We start from the raw sequence: 15,101 nt of genomic DNA on the forward strand, positions 1-15,101 counted from the left end.
TATGTATTACCTTTTTTATGTTACTCTAACATGGTGACAGTTAGCACTGCGATTCTGCTGATGAAGCAAGAAGGAGCTGTCTGTGACTCACTAGCTATGCACAATGCACTACCCGTACATAGTTGGCATAAAACATGCACTTAGTAATAAGCATGAAGAATAAGACCTACATGGATAAACATACTGCATGAATACATATGTAGCACCATAGTACAATACAGCACTGTGAAACACATTATTCACAAGCATTCATCAGTGCACACAGTTCTACCATATTTTATTTTTGTCTGCCCCATCTTCTTGGTTTGAAGTATCCAGTTTCGTAAGTTTATTTATTTATTTTTTTAAATGAAATAAAGGTAAATTTTTCATTGCATATATTAATGGAAGAAAGTCTGGGTGACTGGACATTTTTCCATTGGTATATACTCGAATTTACAATGGGCACACTGGTTGGGCTGACCAATCAGCATGGTACTTTTTGAATGCTAATGGCCAGTTATATAATAAAGTTGTTGTAACAGCAATATGGCAGTATTCAGTACTTGTTACAGGTCCATTCCCTCTTACTGTTCAGTGCTTGTATGTATTCTTCTATAAATATTACTCATCAATGCATATTAACTTGCCCACGGATTTGTCACTTAATTTCTTTTGTTTTTCCTAGTATGAGGTGATTGACATATTGGTACCTAACCAAATTGCAGACATGGTTATTGAGACCAACGCGCTGAATGATGAAGACAAAATTTGCCAGGTTTTGACACAAGTTGACAAAATGGATGAATCACAAGTCTATGAATTTTTAGTTCGTTTTGACTACACTGCTACAAAGGTAACTCCTAACTTTTTGAATAATATGCTTTAGTTGTATTTTTATGTATATTTATGTAAATATATATATATATATATATATATATATATATATATATATATACATATATAAAAAAAATATATATATATATATATATATATATATATATATATATATATATATATATATATGTATATGTGTGTGTGTGTGTGTGTGTGTATGCAGAGAGAGAAAAAGATAGATGTGATAGTTATGACAATTGCTAACTTAAAAGTATTGTTTTTTAAATATGCTGTCATGAAACACTCATCGGCCTACAAGAAACTCATGCACATTGTTTCTGTTAGTAATAATAGACCTGCAGTTTTGCTAAAGGCTCCTTCAAATTTTACTACAATTTTTGCTGTGTTAAATGTAAACATCCAGAAAACATTTAAACTATAGAGCAGTAATACAGAATGCAACATTTCGCTGATGTTTCTTAATAAACAATGGGTGAAAGACAATGCATCTTACTGAAGATAAGTCTCATGACAGTCTCAGGTTATACAGTGTTAACAGATATCAGTCCAGCTGCATCCATCACCTAAAGAATATTTGAGCTTTAGCAATCTGCTGGCATGCTCTCAAGTGTGTTTGATAACCCATTTCGATATAGTAGTAGACATGTAGCCAAGGCCAACTTTGAGAGATAAATCACCAAGGACAGTAAAGATAACCACAAGGCATTCTTCAGTTATGTTAGAAACCTGGGCAGAAACACTCAGATATGCTCAGAGTTAGTACACAACGACAAAAAATTTACCGAACCCACAGATATTGCCAACATTCTGGCAGACAGGTTCAATGCAAATTTCTCCCCTCCCTCACCTCCAAAAGAAGAAATACTCATCCCAGCTGAATGTAACCTCCCTGTCATCTCTGATGTCCAGGTGAGAACTGCCCTCAGCAAAGCAAAAAACACAGCATCTATGGACCTGATGGTATCCCGACTGTGTGATATGTGAACCCCAAGAGGAGCTTAACCTACATATAAAAATGTTATTTAACCTTAGCCTTACTACAGGATATGTACCTGAACACTGGCATACAGCAATAGTGGTCCCACTCCACAAGGGAGGCTCCACTACAGACCCTGGGAACTACTGCCCCATAAGCTTGACCAGCCTGGTTTGCAAAGCTATGGAAAGAATTATTATGGAACTCATAAACAACGACATTGGGGACCTACAGACACTTGATCCCACCCAGTTCGGCTTTGTAAAGGGCAGATCCTGCCTTTTGAACCTGGTTGACTTTTTTGAAACAGTCACTAGAGCCATTGATGAAGGCAAGGCAGTCCATACAGCCTACCTGGACTTGGCTAAAGCCTTCGACACAATACCCCACTCGGGGATCATAGATAAGCTAAACAGCTTAAATGTAAATCCATATGTCACAAGATGGGTTGCAAACTGGCTAAAGAACAGAACCCATAAAGTTAAGATTGCGGGAGCCATGTCAGACTCAAAGCCAGTCACAAGTGGTGTCCCGCAGGGCTCTGTCCTGGGACCCCTCTTGTTCGGCATTTGCTTCTCAGATGTGAAAGCAAACATGGGAGGGTTGCGGCTGACAAAGTTCGCAGATGACTGCAAACTAGGAGCCATAGTCGATACACCAACTGACACATACATCCTACAGAAAGGCCTCACCGAAACAGACAACTGGTGCCGGAATCATGGCCTTAAACTGAATGCCAAGAAATGTATAGTCATCCCCTTTGAGGAAAAAAAATACCCACAAATTATCACATAGACAGTAACACATAGACAGTAACCCACTGAGTACCAAAAAAGTAATCAGAGACCTGGGGACCCAAGTTGATAGTGACCTCTCATTTGACACCCACGTTGCCAAAGTGGTTAGAAAGACTTTCTACCTTGCCCACCTTATCATGAAGGGGTTCACATCCAGATCAAAGGAGGTCATCGTGCCCCTGTACTCCTCCCTTATCAGGCCCATGATTGAGAACAATGTCCCATTTGGTATGTACCTCACCCGGCACTTACAACAGCTGGAGAGACCCCAGAAGTACCTCACCAAGAGGATCAAGGGTCTCCAACATATGTCATATGCTGCCAGGCTAAAGAAACTCCAGCTCTATTCAGTAGCATACCGTCTGCTCAGAGGTGATCTGTGCCTGACGTACAAGGCCATGTCCAACCAGGAATTGATGGACATGCTCCACCTCAAAAAATCAAAATCCATAAGAACCACGAGAGCCAAAGATTTAAACCTCAGTGCAAAACATGAATAGAATATGCTGGAGGGACAGATTCATAACTCAGAGGCTTCCCATACTCTGGAACAAAATCCCAGTCTATGTTAGGCAGAGCCCCTCACTGACTCTCTTCAAGAGAAATCTTGACGAGTGGATGGGAGATCATAGATTTACCCCGGGGGTCACCCCTGTGTCACTACTTGACATGGGCACAGTAAAGTAATTTTAATAAGTAAGGGGGTCTTCAATGTGTCACTACTAGACAAAGGCACAATATTCTAAATTTATTCTATACACCTTAGTACCACTACATGGGGTGGCGAAAGCCACATCTCTAGGGCTAGGCTTGCAAATGCCCCAAGGCAGATAGCCTAGTGCTAAACTATGAAACTATGAAACTATGTAATTTAAAGCATTTGAGAACCTTGCACTGTGCTACTGGGGGTGGGGTGGGGTACTGACTTCTCAGAACACTCGTCATTTCATTGTCTTCTGAAGCTTTGATATTCTTTATTGTGAACAAAAAAGATTACCTTGTAACTGTCAAAACTGGATGGAATTCATCTTTGTTTTCCTGTATTAGTATATGATTAGTGAGCATACTAGGATTTTCTGATTCCTTGTTGCAGGTGTAGAATTCCACACAAATATACTGTACAATTTTAGAAAACTGTTAAACTGTTAGAGGTCCCAAAGAAGGATATAGTAGATGCTAAATATTTCTGACAGTACCATACATCCTGTTACTTGACTGCTTTTATGGATACATCCTGTTACTAGACTACTTTTATGGTTTTATGGATATCAGTACTTATAGATCAATTTCTGGTAGCCAACCAATCCTCATGTTGGTTTTGCTATATTATTGAGTGTTTAAAAATACTAACAATATGTTGAAGCTTTTCTACCCAGGCCCCTTTTAGAAAAAAGAGTGTTTGATTAAACCCAGTAAACACAAGCAAAATAAAATAAAATAAAATATTTTTTTGGAAAGGGGAAGAAAACTTATGCAGGCACAAGTATAACTATCCTATCAAATTTTAGCTTTTATGTCCAAGTAAAGTCCATACATTATTTTTTTAGATTTTCCTTGAATACTGTTTCATTTTTCGATGAAAAGGCATTTGCTGAATTAATTGTAATTACAGCATGCAGTTTATATAAAGTAGAAGGTAAATATGCAGCAGTTGTTATAAATGGAATAAAATATACTGCATGCTTTAGTTATTGCATCCCAGTGTGTTTTGTGTGTGTGTGTTTTGTCATGTTACACCTGTGCACCTACCAATTTTACACAAGTAAATCAAATATAATGATCACCTGTGTCTTTCATTAGTAAAATATGCATAACACATGAATTGCTAGGCCAGAATAAGATTCTGCTGATGATCACATCACAACAGATAATAAAACAAAAAATAAGGCTTTTACAGAGCAGATTAAAATCATGGAGCATAATGAATCAATACGGTGGATCAGTGGTTAAGATTCATAGATGTCTTCACAGCTGTGCGGTTCATTCCTGATATCCATTCATTATAACGAATTTGCAAGCTCTGTCTATATCTGCATAGGTTTTCTTCTTCTTCTCTCTCTCTCTCTCTCTCTCTCTCTCTCTCCCTTTCCTCTCTCTCTCCTCTCTCTCTCTCTCTCTCTCCTCTCTCTCTCTCTCTCTCTCTCCTCTCTCTCTCTCTCTATATATATAGATGGTCTATGAGGTCCACTTCATTTGACCACTGTGAAATTAATGAATTAAAAAAATCTTCCAGGATGCAAATATAACACCTTCAAAGGTGATGTTATTTAGGTGTGTTTGAAGGCTTTTCTTCAGACTTACACACATGGATGTTTTGCAAAACTCTGAATTTTAAACATACTGTTGCATTACCAACTGCCTTGCAATAAGCGAATTTCAGTGAACTGATATTTAAGTACTAGTCAGAAAAATTATTTACTACTTAAGATCTGAAAACTAAATTTAAAGGTGTATTCCGTTTATCTTTTATCATTTTAATATTGTTTGTCATTGCACTTTTTTCATTTCAGAAACAGCTGCAAACTATTAGTAATGGTGCTATAAGGAAGAACATGCTACTTCACTTTATCAAGTCGATGAGCACAAACTCTTTATTATATGACCCTGCTTCCTGGACAAAATTACTACAGCCTCTAAACATATTCCTTGCTAGCATTGATGCTGAAGTACTGAGCTACATGTCCCCAACATCATGTGAATCATTCCAAGTCATGTAAGTATGCAAAACTGTTTTAAATCCAAGCATTCAGATATTTTATTTTCCTACTATGCTTGCTTAATTATGATGACCAGTGGTGGAAATGAAAGAACAACTATGAAACCTTGTGTAATGGTACACTGTATCAAGCTATTTGCATTTGGGATGACCAAGTTGAACATTTAATGCAACACAGCTTTCAAAGAATTTGCTGTAGAAATGACAAAATAGCACTTGGTGAAAAATTGTCATCTGAGTCATGAGACAAAATTGCTAGACAGTTGGCTTGTTCAAGAAGTCCCGTTTCTTTCATTGGCTTTTCATTGTCAGCAGATGAGAAATTCATATTTGCCATTCAGTCTGTTCTAAAATGGCTTTTCATCCAGGAGGAGGCTATAACTTCCTAAAACTCTCAACTGGATAAATGTGTATAGAAAATAAATAAAATAGGAATGGATGCAGCAGTTTCTGAAAAACACTGTTTGGCAGCTAGGAATAAGATTTTGCATGCTGTATGTGTATTGGTGCTGGTGTGTGAGTTGCAGTTCTGATATTTTTTCGGCAGTGCATATATTGAATATATTGCATTTCACTTGTAAAACCCTTTATCTGTAAGTGGCTGTTTGGATTACACTCAATGTAAAATTATGTGAAAATGCATGAAAATTTTATTATTGTCTACCAACATTTCATGATCACTGAAAATATACATTATCAACACACAAAAGTCACCAGAGCAGTTTCAATGCACATGGCTTGTCTTGTGTGTGCCAGTAGCTGCTATACATATGCAACACATGTCCACAAATGTATGTATGTGGAGACGTCAAAGAATAAAAACGTTTTGCATTTTACTTATATGTTGATGATACAAGGTAGAATATGTATCAGTGAAAGGCTTTTCATTGAAAACCAACATAGCAATTCTCTATGAAACCCATGGCAAAGTGATATGGCAGGGAAAGCCCACCCCCCATCCCTGAACTACTCATACACAGACTTCAGCTCCTGTAGCTCTTTACTAAGTGAAGCATATTATGAGGTCAGATAACCCCAGAATAAGAAAAAAAAATGATTGAGACATGTTCATCAGGGTGGGATTCATATCTGAGCATTCACTGAAATAAGCATTACTGACTCAAACAAAAGACTGCAGGCAATCAAAATCATGTCACTGTCCTCAGTATTCTATATACTGCTAAGATGTGACCTGTGTCTGGCATATAAGGCATCCTCCAACCAAATACTGATGGATTTACTGCACATCAGCAAGTCAAATGGCATCAGAAATACTTGGTCTAGAAATCTAAACCTCTTCTTCAACATCACAGAGCAGGTACATTTTTCTGAAGATACCACTGCTCTGGAACAGACTCCCCATCCACATAAAACAAAGTTCATTCCTGTCCACATTCAATTACCGTTTGGATCTGTGGATGGAAAACAGAAAATTTACCCCAGGACTATCCCTTGTACTACTAATAGACAGAGGCAGGTCCTAAATGCTTATCCCATGAATGGGTCCCCTCAAATTATCTATGCCATGATGCCAGTTATTTTCATTAGGGGTAATATATTATTATCGACCATGGGATGGGTAATGCCAATCTCTGAACAAATGAGATACATTTAATTAAAACACAAAAAGGGAAGCTGCGTAGGCTTAAAATGGCCTGTAAGGTCAGCTAGCCTAGTGCTTACCTATGAAGCTATGAATCATGCAGTTATCTTCAGATTAAATATCAAGTCTTAATTCTAGACATAGTTAAATCGAATTGTGGATGTACCACCACAGACACAGGATCTGAAGAAAGCTGCATCCAAAAGCGTTAATCCAGTCTGGTTGTTTTGCTTTTATCTTTTTAAGAGATTGACTATTTTTTCGCATGTTTTAATAAAAGGATACCTTCATTTAAGTGTGCTCTGCAGTCCATGGTGGTACGTCCACAATTCGCTTTACCTATAGTTTGTTTTATGTTGGAGTACCTTCAGTAACATGCAAGTTTGTTTCTCTGTATTACTTCTACACATCTCTTCTCTTCTTAAATGAAAGTAAGAAGTGAGAAGTTGACAGGATAATTTGTAATCACTGAAGAAAAACTATAGATTGTAAAATGTGCATGTCCACTGTAGTTCTGATTTGACCAAGCATGTGTAGTACTGTCTGAATACAGTTTCATTAAAAATCATCTAAGTTTCCTTAAAAATGTTGCTACATCCTTAGCACATTCAGCCACTTCATATGAAATATAGCCCTAAGGAACCTACCATACTTTCAAACCTTCCCAAAGTGATTAAAAAACAATTATCTCAGATAAAGCATATTATTTTTTTTTTTACTAAAGTTTTGTTTCTGTATGGAATTATTCCAGAAACATTTTGGTGGAGAAAAATGTCAAGACATCACACATTATGAAATATCACAACTCACTTTTTTTAAATATAAAACAACTTTAAAAAAAGTGCAAATTCCACATTCAGTTACACTAAAATGAAAATGTACATTGCAACACTATGCATTTCCAATTGCATGGATCATATTTAGCCAATATAAATATTTATAGTACCAGATGAAGCAGATGAAAGAAATGAAAGTTTTGAATTAAACTGTGTTAATAGCTAATTAAATAATATATATCTTTGAAACTTATATCTTTGAATATGTTTGATGATTCATTTGTTGTTCAGTGCTGTAGATAGAAATGTTCTTAATATTGCTAGCTTTTAAGCTATTCCAACCTCTATTACTTACCTTCGCCTGCAGTAGCATAAACTCAGAATAAGCATGATGATATCAGACGTGTTATATGGCATGGATGAGCTTTATACAGGTTAAGTGTCAGACATTTTATATGGCATGAATGACCTTAATACAGATGAAGTGTCAGACATATTATATGGCATGGATGAGCTTTATACAGGTTAAGGGTCAGACATGTTATATGGCATGAATGAGCTTTATACAGGTTAAGGGTCAGATGTGTTATATAGCATGAATGAGCTTTATACAGGTTAAGGTTGGGTGTTACTCAATGCTTACTATAATTTATCTCACACATTTATATTTATTTCAGAGTTCAACATCTGAGTGATGCATACAGTTTTATGACACCTGACAGTATAAATGCCGTCTATGAATATTGCCTTAATTTCCTGAAGAATCAACTCCAGACATCAGGTAATGAAACGGATATGTTATAAATAGAAGGATTTCTGTTAGACTGCGGTACTTGTGTGCAGCCAGTATGCTTATTTTGCTGTAGTGTAGGGCAAGATAGGCCTGTGTGATTAAGTAGCAATACAAAAACAACGGCATACAAATTCAGTGTGTTTCTTTATTTAATGTTTGGTTAAGAAAATATAAATAAAAAAGAAAGAATAGCACACATAGTCAAAGGCCAATTAATTAGTGGCCATCAGCTTTTTATTTATTCATTTAAATAATTATTTATTTATTTGTTTATTTATGTGTTCTGTCTTTCTTCATCCTGTTTTCTTAATTACCTTGATTCTATAATTAACATTTTAATTTTACTCTTGGCTATTTTTATCATTCTTTCTGAATGCTATGATAGTATGGTGGGCTTGTGTGATTGTCATTACACCCATCTGTGGTACAACAAATAGCCTTCCCTCTCTTAGTTTCTTGCACATTTTTTATCTTCTACAGGACCTCATTCTATTATCCACTCATGGGTTAGTAGGAAATCATTTAGTTAATATCTCTTCTGCCTTCTAGTTTACAATTGAAGGTAGTTATTAGATAAACATTGCCATAATATGGCACCATTGCTGCAGTGTCATTTGCATGTACAAAACATTTGTGAACCTCCTCATGAGCAGACTGCACTAAAAGGATGACACGTAACAACACGTAAAAGCAACAAAGGAGTCTGATATGGGGTCGGGGTTCCTTGTTTGTCAAGGTTAGAATAAAGAAGAAAGGGCATAGGTACTTGAAATTATAGACCTGATTACCATAATAAATATTAAGGTGTGTAGATTTAGCTTTAAAGGAGGAATTTGAATTATAGTGATATAAACACAATGCAAATTACAATTCACCATCAGAAGAAGCAAGATTTAGGAAACAGTCAAAAAAACAAAAACAAAACGTAATCCCGTGTGTTTAACATTACAGGCTCAGCGTGTGCAAAGAGTTCTGTAGCTAGCAGTAGCAGTGATTGGTCAGCTATGAACTTCGGAGCATTTTCAGGACTCCTAAATCCTGATGACTTGAGCAATATATTTTCAGATTATGACTGGGTAAGTAGCCAGACAACTGTTCCCATATAAAACCATGTAAATATTTATTGTCTTCATGAAACACTGTATGCACATTTCTGACTCCATAATTATTAACTGCGGTATTTTGCCATCAAATATACAAGGGTAATGGAGAATTATGTAGTATTTGTCATCAGGAGAAAAGTAAGATACACATTCTCTGCATGTTAAACAATCATGTAGTTTCAAAGTAACCTGCTCATCAGGCTGTCTGTTGATCTGTGGAAAGGCTTTGTACTGCTTCACTGTTGAAAAGGGGAGAGGCACACTACATGTTGGGGAGACAGGGTGCATGTAGTTACATTTAGTGTAAGCCTTACAATAATGCCAGTGTCTGTAATGGTGTGGGGTGTTGTTGGATGATAAAGAAATGTATGTTTGTTTCCATAATTCATGCATAATTCATGTTTTACATGTTTCTGTTCATTCTAAAGGGTTCTTGCTTGTTTCATTCACAATTTAGAATAACTTTTACATTTAGAGTGCATGCTATTGCATTGCAATATGTATACATTTTATGACCAATAACATGAACAGTGATTAACATACAGTGTTCTCTGCGATGAAAGAATCTCTGTGTGATGATTACTGTTCACAATTTAAAAATGCAATAATACCCTAGCTTGATAATGTGTATGTTTGTGGCAGATGTCTCAACTGAGTACACTGAATGCCAACCAGCTGGCTGGTCTTACTGCTAAGTCTGTGAACCTTGGTAATGTTACGACTGTAACATCCATTATGAATGCACTGTCTGAACGTAAACCTCAAGACGGACTTGCCTTCCTTGCCTCATTCAAGAATCTTGCAGAAAAGGTAAATGAACAGACATTAAAAGAATGTTTCACATTTAACTAAATGCTTATTTTTTATTTATTGCATAGTAATGGTATAATGATGTAAGTAGTATGGATGCTTTGACTTATAAATAATGAAAAGTATAGGAGTATATAATATGTTCTTTTAGAGAATGGGCAAACCATGCATTAAACCCCGATTGTAGAATGAATGTTCTCCATTATGATGTTAATGTACAGGTAATGCCCACTGAAAAACGAGTCCAATGCATCACAGCTGCATATTAAGCTACCATGGAGCTTGGACTGTGTGTTTGAGCACATGTGTGCATGAAAGTGAGATGAAATGAGCCATTATTTTATGCTCCCTAAGCACTTTTGTTGTTTTGTGAGTGTAAAAATAAAAGAAACATTAAAATAAGGAAAGCAAAAAGTATGTGTGTGTTTGTATTTTTGTTTGCGTGTATGAGTGCATGCATGCTCTCTTGCACGAAAGCAGAAGTGTGTTTGTAAAAGAGAGAGATGGAGAGAGAAAGACTGATTAAGCAGTGGCAGCATCAATTAAAAAGTACGCATACCTCTCAACCTCTTATCTCAAGATATCTGGATAAAGCCTACAATAAATTGAGGGTAAAGGATCAAACATAGAAACTGATTTTAAACATTGCTGTTATAAAATTAGAAAGTTTCTAAAATAAAAGTTTTTGTTTTAGCATGCATTTTTGAAGTAAATTAAGTCTGAAACTCAAATGTATATTATTTAATGACTTCAGTCCCCATTGATTTTTCAGCAAATTGCAAATTTCAGTAACAGACCAAAAATCAGGCAAATATTTGCACATTCTCTAAGCACAGTAATGCATACTCAAATAATGATAATAATAATACTCATTATTGGGGAGGTTACCCCCACAAAGAGACACGTTACCAATGGAGTTCCCTAGGGTTCTGTGATGGTACTCTCTACTTTTCTGAAGTAAAAGCCAATGCCAAAGGCCTCTGCTTGACTAAGTTTGAAGCTGACTGCAAGCTGGTTGACTAATTCTGAAGCAAGCTGGTTGACTAAGTCTGAAGATGACCGCAAGGCAGAAGCAGTCATTGAATTCCTAAATGAATTAGCCATCCTGCAAGAAATTTTGCCTCAAAATCATGGTCTAAAATTAAATGCCACAAAAAGCATTATTATATCTCTTGGGAAATCATCTACTCCAGGGAACTACCACATTGACTATACCCCATTAAAGTTGACCCAGTAGTCCAGGATTTGTAAAATTATGTGGACAGTGACCTAACATTTGTCCAACATGTGTCTATTGATGTAAGAAAGCCCTTCTATACTTCACAGCTTATAAACAAATGGATTGTCTCTAGATCTAGGGATGTTACTGCCTCCCTTTACTCAGACCTCATAACTCCAGTCATTGAATAAAATGCCTCCTTTGGCATGTATCAGTCCAGACACATGCAGCAAGTGGAATGCCCACAGAGATACTTTGCTAAAAGGATACAAGGCCTGAATAATATGTCCTGCATGGACTGACTCAAAGCCCTGTCGCTATACTCAGTATCCTACAATCTGCTAAGAGGTGATCTGTATCTGGCATAAAAGGTATCCCCCAACCCTTTAATGATGGAATTATGGCACATCAACAAGACAAATAACATCAGAAATACTCAGTCTAGGGATCTAAACCACTTCTGTAACATCAACAGAATGGTTTGGAGTGTTAAGTGCATTTCTCAGAGAATACTGCTGCTGTGGAATAGACGCCCCAGCTGCATAAAACAAAGTTCTACCCCTTTACATTTTCAAATGCAGCTTGAAGCTATGGATGGGAAACAGAAAATGTATCCCACAAGTGCCCCCCTGTATTACTAATGGAGAGGTGCAGCTCCAAAATGCTTTATCCCATGCATGGGTACCCTCAAATTATCTGTGGTATGATACAAGTTATTCACATTAGGGGAAATGTATAATTAGTGACCATGAGATGGTTAAGGTCAATCTAGAACCAACTGGGAGAGGTTATTTTGAGCACAAAAAGGGATATCAGGTAGACTTAAAATGGCCCGCAAGAGAAGATTGCCTAGTACCAAGCTACAAACTTGTAAACATGTGAATTTCTTACTTCTTGCATTAAATTTAAAAGCAAATTAAGTAAATTACTGAAAAAAATGTTCATAATTTATGCAAAAGTTATGCAAAATATCGATCACTCTGTCTGTATATATATATATATATATATATATATATATATATATATATATATATATATATATATATACGGGTCTACTTTTTCTTATCAAAAGCTCAGGCTTTTTAAAAGAAAAAGTATAACCCCTTTTATGTGAAAGTGCACTTAAATGAAAGTGCAGTTTCGAGATTAAAAGTTCACCAAACCGGTAAAATGAAAGCAAAAAAAAACACTGCAAAGCTACAAAGATAATTTTGCAGGGGGGCTCCACCCCCCCACCCCTCCACTACTTCATACATATATACTAACTCTGAGTTCGCACTATAGTGGAGAAACTATTCCCTTATCCCCACTGTAGTGTGCTTTGGTGCAGCAGTGTTTTTTTTTTTTTTAATATTACCGGTTGGGTGAACTGGTAATCTCGAAAGCGCTCTTATGTTTAAGTGCATTTTCACATAAATGGGGTCATACTTTTTCTTTTCAAAAGCATGAGCTTTCGATAACAAAAAGTATACCCATATATATATAGATATATATATATATATATATATATATATATATATATATATATATATATATAGGTCCCGTTCGAATGATCAGCATTTCAAAATGTCGACATTCATATGGCCGAGACCATATGATCGACATTTGAAATGTCGACCATGGGGAACCGGCATCTCTCTACAGTATGCAATGGAAAGATTTCCACTTCCGCACTGTAGTGCGATCTCGGAGTTGGTATATTTAAGTTCGGGGTGTGGGGGGCGGAGCCCCCCCAGGCTAGCAGCGTTAAGGTAACTTTGTTTTTGTTTTTTATGGGTCTACTTGTATGGTCCACATTTCAAATGTCAATAATATCGTCTCAGCAATATGAAATTCAACATTGTGAAATGTTGACCATATCAAGTATTATATATATATATATATATATATATATATATATATATATATATATATATATATATATATATATCTACTTTATATATATGTATATATATATATATACATATCTATATATATATATATATGTATATATATATATATATATATACATATGTATATATACACACATGGATATCACACAAAAGTGTATGTTATAAGTAATTATTATACAAAGCAGATGACAATTACATTACTGCTTGATGTCTTACATGAAGTAATGAGTTTAGGATGACCAGTTTAGAAATTTGTAATGTATTTAACAAAACAAGTCATGAGTGTTTCCCAATGCTATATCTTCATTTTTATTTATTTTATGAAGTAATTAGAAGGTGGAAATAAAAAAAAGTCATAATAAATCCCTTCACGAGGCAAAGAATTCTCTGCATGGATTATCTTGAATAAACAGCCTTTTATTGTCATGTTGTTTCTCTCCCTCAAAGACCTCAGAATAGAATGTGTTTTTCATGCACTGATCCTGTTATTATACCTAATCAGAATATACATTACAGCAATGCCTCTGCATTAATACAGAACTATTTCTAAAATGATTGTGCCAGAGAACTTACGCAAACTAAATTCTCACTTTCATTTTATCTGTTAAATAACCAGATTTACTAATTAACTCCATACTTAGCTTTCTTTACAATGAAGCCATACATTTGGTGATGACTTTAGTAAATTAAATTCATAAAGTTAATGGAAAGTGAACATTAGAGAAAATGAACTGAGCTTGTGGATAAATTGTTTATATTGTGAATTTGGGATTTACTTTTAGTTTTCTCTTATTTTAGGAAAATGTCAATTACATCCATCCAGAATTAAGTGCTGTCATATTTAAAGCAGTATTTCAGTCAATCATTCCTCTAGCTCCTTCATTTGACAGTATTCAATGGGCAACTGTTTTTGGGACAGAGCTATCACTCTTCAGTGCTGGTGTGACGAAGGACTTACTGAATAGCATGCCACAACAAATAACTTGCACAAATCTGCAGTCCATGTAAGTTTTTTTCTCTCCTGCTATATACCTTTATGATCTGTTTCTTTTCTAGTTTCTGGGACAGACGAAAAATGTAAATTGGCTCAGTGGTATGAGTTTCATTAGTACACTGAATATATATAATGGCCTATTTGAGTAGGTGAATCGGTACGAAGAACATTTTCTCTGTATGTATGCATGAGATAGCATATTACCATAGCAGATATTATAAAATATTGTAAGAAACATAGTAGACCTGACTTTGATGCAGTATTATTTATCCATAGCAACTTTTCAAGCTGTTAATGTCATAGACGCTGATGATAGTATATGTTGTTTTCAGACAGTATATGTAGTTTAATCTGAAGATATTGTGTGGAGGTTTTTGGTGTGATGGTTTTGAACAGATTTGATTGTAAGACATAGATAACATGGCACTCTCAATATTAAAGTTACTGTAAAAATTCCTGGTATTACCCATCATACTCAGTTTTGTGTGTCATGTTTAAATACTTCATGAAATATACAAGCATATATACAATTTATTTCATTTCAATTATTTATTTATCTGTTTGCTTGATTGATTTTATTTTTAT

General features: G+C 35.5%; 1 protein-coding gene across 2 annotated transcripts in view; it reads left to right on the forward strand.

Moving 5' to 3' along the window:
- The window catches only part of LOC122816737, a 228,421-nt gene that overhangs the window by 175,724 nt on the left and 37,596 nt on the right, over window positions 1-15,101 (forward strand). For both annotated transcript variants that reach the window (XM_044089730.1, XM_044089731.1), the window contains exons 39-44: window positions 668-835; window positions 5,121-5,323; window positions 8,383-8,486; window positions 9,450-9,574; window positions 10,244-10,411; window positions 14,321-14,526. In XM_044089730.1, the coding sequence (XP_043945665.1) occupies window positions 668-835; window positions 5,121-5,323; window positions 8,383-8,486; window positions 9,450-9,574; window positions 10,244-10,411; window positions 14,321-14,526 (974 nt within the window). The remainder of the gene's footprint in view (window positions 1-667; window positions 836-5,120; window positions 5,324-8,382; window positions 8,487-9,449; window positions 9,575-10,243; window positions 10,412-14,320; window positions 14,527-15,101) is intronic.

This window comes from Protopterus annectens, chromosome 12.part0 (genome assembly GCF_019279795.1).
Source record: "Protopterus annectens isolate FY-2018-M chromosome 12.part0, PAN1.0, whole genome shotgun sequence".
NCBI classification, from domain to species: Eukaryota; Metazoa; Chordata; order Ceratodontiformes; family Protopteridae; genus Protopterus; species Protopterus annectens.